Source organism: Panthera onca, chromosome D2 (genome assembly GCF_046562875.1).
Source record: "Panthera onca isolate mPanOnc1 chromosome D2, mPanOnc1 haplotype 2, whole genome shotgun sequence".
In the NCBI taxonomy this organism is placed as follows: Eukaryota; Metazoa; Chordata; class Mammalia; order Carnivora; family Felidae; genus Panthera; species Panthera onca.
In genome coordinates, this window is record NC_138349.1 from 8,460,502 (window position 1) to 8,466,501 (window position 6,000).

General features: G+C 57.9%; 1 protein-coding gene across 2 annotated transcripts in view; it reads left to right on the forward strand.

Annotated features, from left to right (window-relative positions):
- Nucleotides 1-2,583, forward strand: part of CPXM2 (carboxypeptidase X, M14 family member 2) — a 140,581-nt gene extending 137,998 nt beyond the window's left edge. For both annotated transcript variants that reach the window (XM_060641267.3, XM_060641266.3), the window contains exon 14: nucleotides 1,264-2,583. In XM_060641267.3, coding sequence (XP_060497250.3) covers nucleotides 1,264-1,532 — 269 coding nt within the window. In that variant the 3' untranslated portion in view covers nucleotides 1,533-2,583. The remainder of the gene's footprint in view (nucleotides 1-1,263) is intronic.
- The last annotated feature ends 3,417 nt before the right edge of the window (nucleotides 2,584-6,000 follow it).

The following is a 6,000-nucleotide window of genomic DNA, read 5'->3' on the forward strand; positions in this document are numbered from 1 at the left end:
TTTTTTTACGGCATTTGGTGTTCTCGTGAGCTCACTTAATTGCATCCGTGTGTCTCAGATGAATAAAGATTATCCTCTACACCTGATGCTTCAAAACGTTATGTGTTTGTGGGAGATACATATTCACACACGCACACAGAGTTTTCTCCCGTCCCTTGGAAGACTTCAGGGCTTGTGTAGACACGTGAGCCTTGCTCAGGGCCTCCTTAGCCCCTTTCCTCGTCCTCTCCTGGCCCCAAAGCTTTAGAGCAGCTGGGACACTCAGATTGCCATAGGAGAGAGAGCCTAACCTGCTGATTACTAGCTGTGAGACCTTGTGCAGGACTTTATGCCTCCCTGGGCACCAGATTACTCAGGTAGAAAAGGGAGTAATCATACAACGTGTGTTAAAGGCTTGCTTGGAGACTCAGTGGATCAGTGCCTGCCTTGACCTTCCGGGTACCACGTCCTCTGCGGGGTCACTGGTTACCCATGCCCTGAAGTCTCTTTAACGTCGGGGGTCTGCGTGTCCTCGGCAGGCTGCAGGCTCCTGGGGAGGAGAGCCTTGGCCCGGAACCCATCTATGCAACAGAGATCTAGCCTAGAGCTAGGACACGGGTCCCGTTACATGCTTATGGGGTGACTGACCAGCAGTGTCCCTGGGGAGACAGGAGCTCAGGCTTGCAGCATTGGTAAATGTCACTGCCCCTGAAGCTTCAGGCTTCTCTTGGCCCCCGGGCCAAGAATGAGGGCCATGGAATGGGGTGCAGATACCACGCCTCCTCCCAGATCACTTGGCCCTGGCCCCCTGTGGTCCTTTATTTCTCTTTTCGAAAGTGAAGACTCCCACCCCTTGAAAGAATTCCTATTCTGTATTTATAGCCGTGCTAAGGGAGGCCAGGAAGCCAGGCACTGATGGCTTTTCAAGATGGCATTTTGTGGCAAGGGCACGCCATTTGGAAGCTCAGCTTGGTAATGAATGGTGTGTATTGTCACAGAGGAAGGAGTGTGAGTGATCATTTCTCCATCTCCAGTCACGAGTATTAACACCACGGGGAGCCTTCACCCCGAACCCCTGCCTGGTAAAACCATTAAGGTGGCTTCCAAAGAGGAAAACATCTCAGCTCCCAAAATGCATTAAGAATTTGCATCGGCGGGGGCTCAGATTCCACACCGCCTGCCTCTGAGTCTCTCTCCGGCTGGGAGGCTGGTCCCGGAGTAACAGGACTGCTGGTATAGCTGTGTTAGAAGAGAACCTCTGAATTCCCTGCTTTCTTTTCACAGCCAGCGATGGGGACTACTGGCGCCTCCTGAACCCCGGGGAGTACGTGGTCACGGCCAAGGCGGAAGGGTTCACCTCGTCCACCAAGAACTGCATGGTCGGCTACGACATGGGGGCCACACGGTGTGACTTCACTCTCAGCAAAACCAACCTGGCCCGGATCAGGGAGATCATGGAAAAGTTTGGGAAGCAGCCCGTCAGCCTGCCAGCCAGGCGGCTGAAGCTGCGCGGGCGGAAGAGACGGCAGCGCGGGGGACGTGCCAACACTTGAGGCCTGTCCCGGACCCTTGCAAATTAAACCACCCCCAGCCGTAGCTCCATAGAGGACTCCCTGCTGTTTTTCTCTGTAATTCACGAAGGCCTGGGAGAATGCGTGCATTGCAAGCCTGGCCCCGAGGGGAGGGCTGAAAGCTTAGGATATTTTTGTTTCTTTGTTCCATTTTTCCAAATAACTTGGACAGATCAGCACAGAAAGGCTGGTAGGAGTGAGACTTCAGCAGCTCAGCCTGGGAATCGGAGACAGAGAGGGGGCCTTGCCCGCTCAGGGTCTCCTGGCCGCACAGGAAGGGAAGCCAAGGCTTCCCCTGCTGGCATGCCAGCAAGAGCCCCTCACGCATTTGCATTTCGCTGGGCTCCAATCACAGCGTCCTGGGGCCCTGCTGTCCCAGAAGTTACCATTTGAGACGCTTCTGGGCCCTCTGAGAGAATCCACCCTCTCTGGCCCCGGGGCATTCCAAGCTGCTGCAGATTGATTCTGCCCTCTGTGGACAATGGAGACATTACCAAGTGAGCAGCGGTGAGCCTCTAGAATCCATTCGGTCTCCCTTTCAACAAAGGACAGTGTTTCTAAAAGGAGAGAAAGGCTGAGCTAGTCCACCAGTGATTGGTCGGCAGCTGCCAGTGGGGCTCATCTGCAGGGTCCACAGAGAACCCCTGGGCCCCTTGCTGGTCCAGCAGCCCTGGGGGCAGAGCGGGAGGGAGCCCGGCATCTAGCCCGGTCCCCTCTTTGATCTGCAGGGACTTGAGAAGGGCCAGGAGGCAGATCACCGGCAGCCCTCTCACTGCCTCAGATGTGCCCCCTTTCACGGAAATGGGCGCACGTAAGTTGGCTTAACATCTCCAAGGGAGTTATTTTTGATGTGTGGGATGCCAGACCTTCAAATTAGGCCACGAGTGATGAAAAGCTCCTAGGATTATCTGTGGATTATTGGTTTGGGAGGGGTTGTCGGATGACCATCCAAGAACACAGCCTGTCTACTTTTTCTTGATATTGCTGCCTCACTGACCTGGGAAGAAAGAAAAATAAAGCAAGCAAATGGTGACATCTTTCCGGCGTGTGGTTTTCCTGAGCAGACCCGCGCCCACCCCAGGGGCTCGCCCCACTGCCTCTCCCAGAGGTCAGGCACCCCCAGAGAAGAGCCTGCCCGGGGAGGGGTATCCCGTGGGCCTACCAAATTTGGTAGAGGGTGCGGACAGCCGTGTGTTCCTGCCCCCTCCCCAGGAGAGCCGTGCGCCTAGGTAAAAGCGCCCTGACACCTGGGACCTCCTAGTGACTGCCGGGGATGTCGGTGAGCCTCTTTCCGGAAACGATCCGGATGCGACTTTCTGACAGTCTACACCAGAGATTGCAAACTTGCCTTCTAAAGGATCAGATAGTAAACATTTCAGGCTCGGCGGCCAGTCTCTGTCGCACGTACTTAACCCTGCTATGGTGGCACAGAAGCAGACGTGCATAAAACACAAAGGGACAGGCATGGGTGTGTTTTAGTAAAACTTTGTAAAGCCTGGGAGGCTCAGTCGGTTGAGCGCCCGACTCTTGGTTTCGGCTCAGGTCATGATCCCAGGGTGGTGGGACTGAGCCCCGCGTCAGACTCCACTCTGAACGTGGAGCCTGCTTCAGAGTCTCTCTCTTGTGGGCTCTCTCTCCCTCTGCCCCCCTCTGTCACTTGCACATGCTCTCGCTCTCTCTCTCTCTCTCTCAAACAAAACTTGATTTATCAAAACGCATGATAGTTGGATTTGAACCCTCAAGCCGGGGCGCAGCTAGCTGGCCCTGGCTCTAAGCCAGGGCTGTGCGATAGAACTTTCTGGGATGATGGGAATGTTCTATTCCGTGCCATCTCACACAGCAGTCACTTAGACGCATGTGACCAGTGGGCACTTGAAATGTGGTTCGTGCCACTTAGGGCCAGAATTTCTAGCGCTGAATACTTTCCGGTAATTTAAGTTTCACTTTTAATCGCCACGCTAGCCCGTGTAGCTCTCCGCCGAGCCACTGGTCGGAAAAATTGGCAGCCTTAGATGGGGTGGGTGGTGATAGGAATAAAGCCTTTGAGACGAGAAGCCAGCGCGGCAGTGCGGAAGGACTAACCGCGGCAAGCGCGTCGGCTCAGCAGACTGGGTTTGTCAGGTCCCTGCACTTGGTGCTGAGATGAGTCAGTCTTCCTGCCAGTGACTAGCAGCGTACCCTTCGGGCTGCGGTACACGGCTTGCGTGTCTGTGACATTCTCTGCCATCTGCAGGCCTGCCGTCAGCCCTGGCCCACTAACAGCAGTCTGGGGCTTGCGGGCGTGGGCTCTGTGGGCTCTGGGCCGCGCCACCCCTGCTGCGTGGCCTTGGACTTGGCAAGCTCCCTGCTCCCTCATCCGTTCCTGCCGAGTAAACCCAAGGCCTTGATGGGTGGGGGGAGCCGCCACCCTCAAAGCCCCCCCTCAGCGGGACCGGCCAGAAAGCTGCGGAGGCTGGTCTCCCACAGCCTGATTCTGCAGCCGCGCTCTGAGCACCGGGAGAACCTCTCCTGGGGCCGCGGGCGCTCTTTCTCCTGCCCGTCTACACCTGCTACGTAAACACAGCCCCAGCTTCCCAGCCACCGCAGCAGGAGTCCAGGGGAACTTCGACAAAGGGAATGAGGGGTGAAGCACGTCGGGTACAGAGGAGAATGACCGGTCTTTAGAGCTGAGGGATGTTTCTGGACAAATGCGTCCAGGGACGGCAGGCGGGTTTCCTCTCGCAAGCCAGCTCCGATTTATCGGTGGTAGTTGCCTGAAGCGGTGTGTTAAGGATTCTGAGACAGAGTCCTGGCTCAGTGGGATAAGACGGGGCAACGTCTCTGGATGCGTTTCCATCCCCAGCCTAGCCCGATCCCCCTGGGTTTAGAGATGGGGAAACTGAGGCCCAGGGAGAAGCCTCCTTCCTCCGTCCCAGTAGAGCGGTGTAATTCGGTGCTGGAGCAGCTGCCCAGGACGCTTTTTAAGTGTTTGTTTATTTTCAGAGAGAGTAGGCGGGGAGAGGGGCCGAGGGAAAGGGAGAGAGAAAATCCCAAGTAGGCCTTGCACTGTCAGCACGGAGCCTCACGTGGGGCTCGATCCCATGAACCATGAGGCCATGACCTGAGCGGAAATCAAGAGTCAGCCGCTCACCCGACTGAGCCCCCCCCAGGCGCCCCTTGGCTGACTTTCTGAGGAGCAGATCAAGCCCCCCCAGGCGGTGATGGAAGCCTTGGGAGGCACAGGTGCCTTTCGGGAGTCAGATGACAGAGGATTGGAATCCTCATTTGATCAGCTGGCCCAGGAGCTGAGCGCTAAGTCCCGGGTGTGCCCCCCGCCCCGCCCCCGGCCTGCTTCTGCGCACGATGTGCAACACAGCTCGGCGCCTGCTTCAGACGACCTAACGCCTAGGCGACGTCCCCACTCCCCGGGGCCCGTTCGATGTTCGGTTGGTGACATTCATCAGAGGTGCCGCTTGTGTGTCCTTGGCGGCCTGGCCGGCTTTCTGAGCTGCAGGAGGTCAGCACCACCCTGGCGTTTCTTGTTGTCTGTCGCCAGAACAAGCGCGACGGAGGAAGGGGACAGTGACTCCACGCACGCTCATTGGCGGCTCAGCTGGTGGGCTCTGTCCCCAGAGCAGGAGGGAGGCCCCTTCGAGGCTCCCCCCGGCCCCTCTCGGGAGCAAGGCTGGGGTGCGGAGGAGCCGAGCCGTCCGTCCGTCCGTTCGCGGGGGTCGGCTCCAGCCCACCCTCCTCCAGGTTGTCGCAGAGCAAGGTGTGCAAGAGCCTCGTCTTTGGGGTCCGGGGGGGCCGAGCTGTAGTCCCAGCCCTGCCTCTTAACCCTCCGTGCGGCCTCGTAACCTCGCGCCTCTGTCTTCCCATCCACAGAGCGGGCACAGTAGCGGGCTTCCCACGCGACGGGGACCTCCGCTGTGAGCAGCGAGGCCGGCACCCGGCACGCCGCCAGCACCCAGATGCAGACGAGAAGCCGAGTGTTTGTCTCCCGGTACGGCGTTCCCGGCACCGGGGACACGGCGTCTCGTCCCCACGGCTGCGTTAGAGGTGCCTGTCGTGTATTTTTCAAACGAGGCAGCTGAGGCTTAGGGCAGGCACAGACCATCTGCTTTGATTTTTTTTTTTTTAACCAATCACGAATCTGGAAGCTAACCCGAGCCACTCCTTCGGCGGCTGTCGAAACCTGCCTCAGGTGAGCCACCACTGAGGCAGTAGGAGGTGAGCCGAGGGCACAGATGACCCCAGAGCTACAGGAGAGACCTCCTGGCTGCCCCTGTCTCGTCCTCCCCAGGCGTGTGCTCTTGCTGACAGACCCTCCCCCCACCACCCCAGACGGGCCAGGGGGGACACAGCAAAGGCCACTATTCTCTGGGTATTGTCTCCTTCCAGCTCAGGCAAGTGGAGAGCCTCTAGGACGTCAGGATCTGGCTCTGCACTTTCTGCCAGTTCATCTAAAACA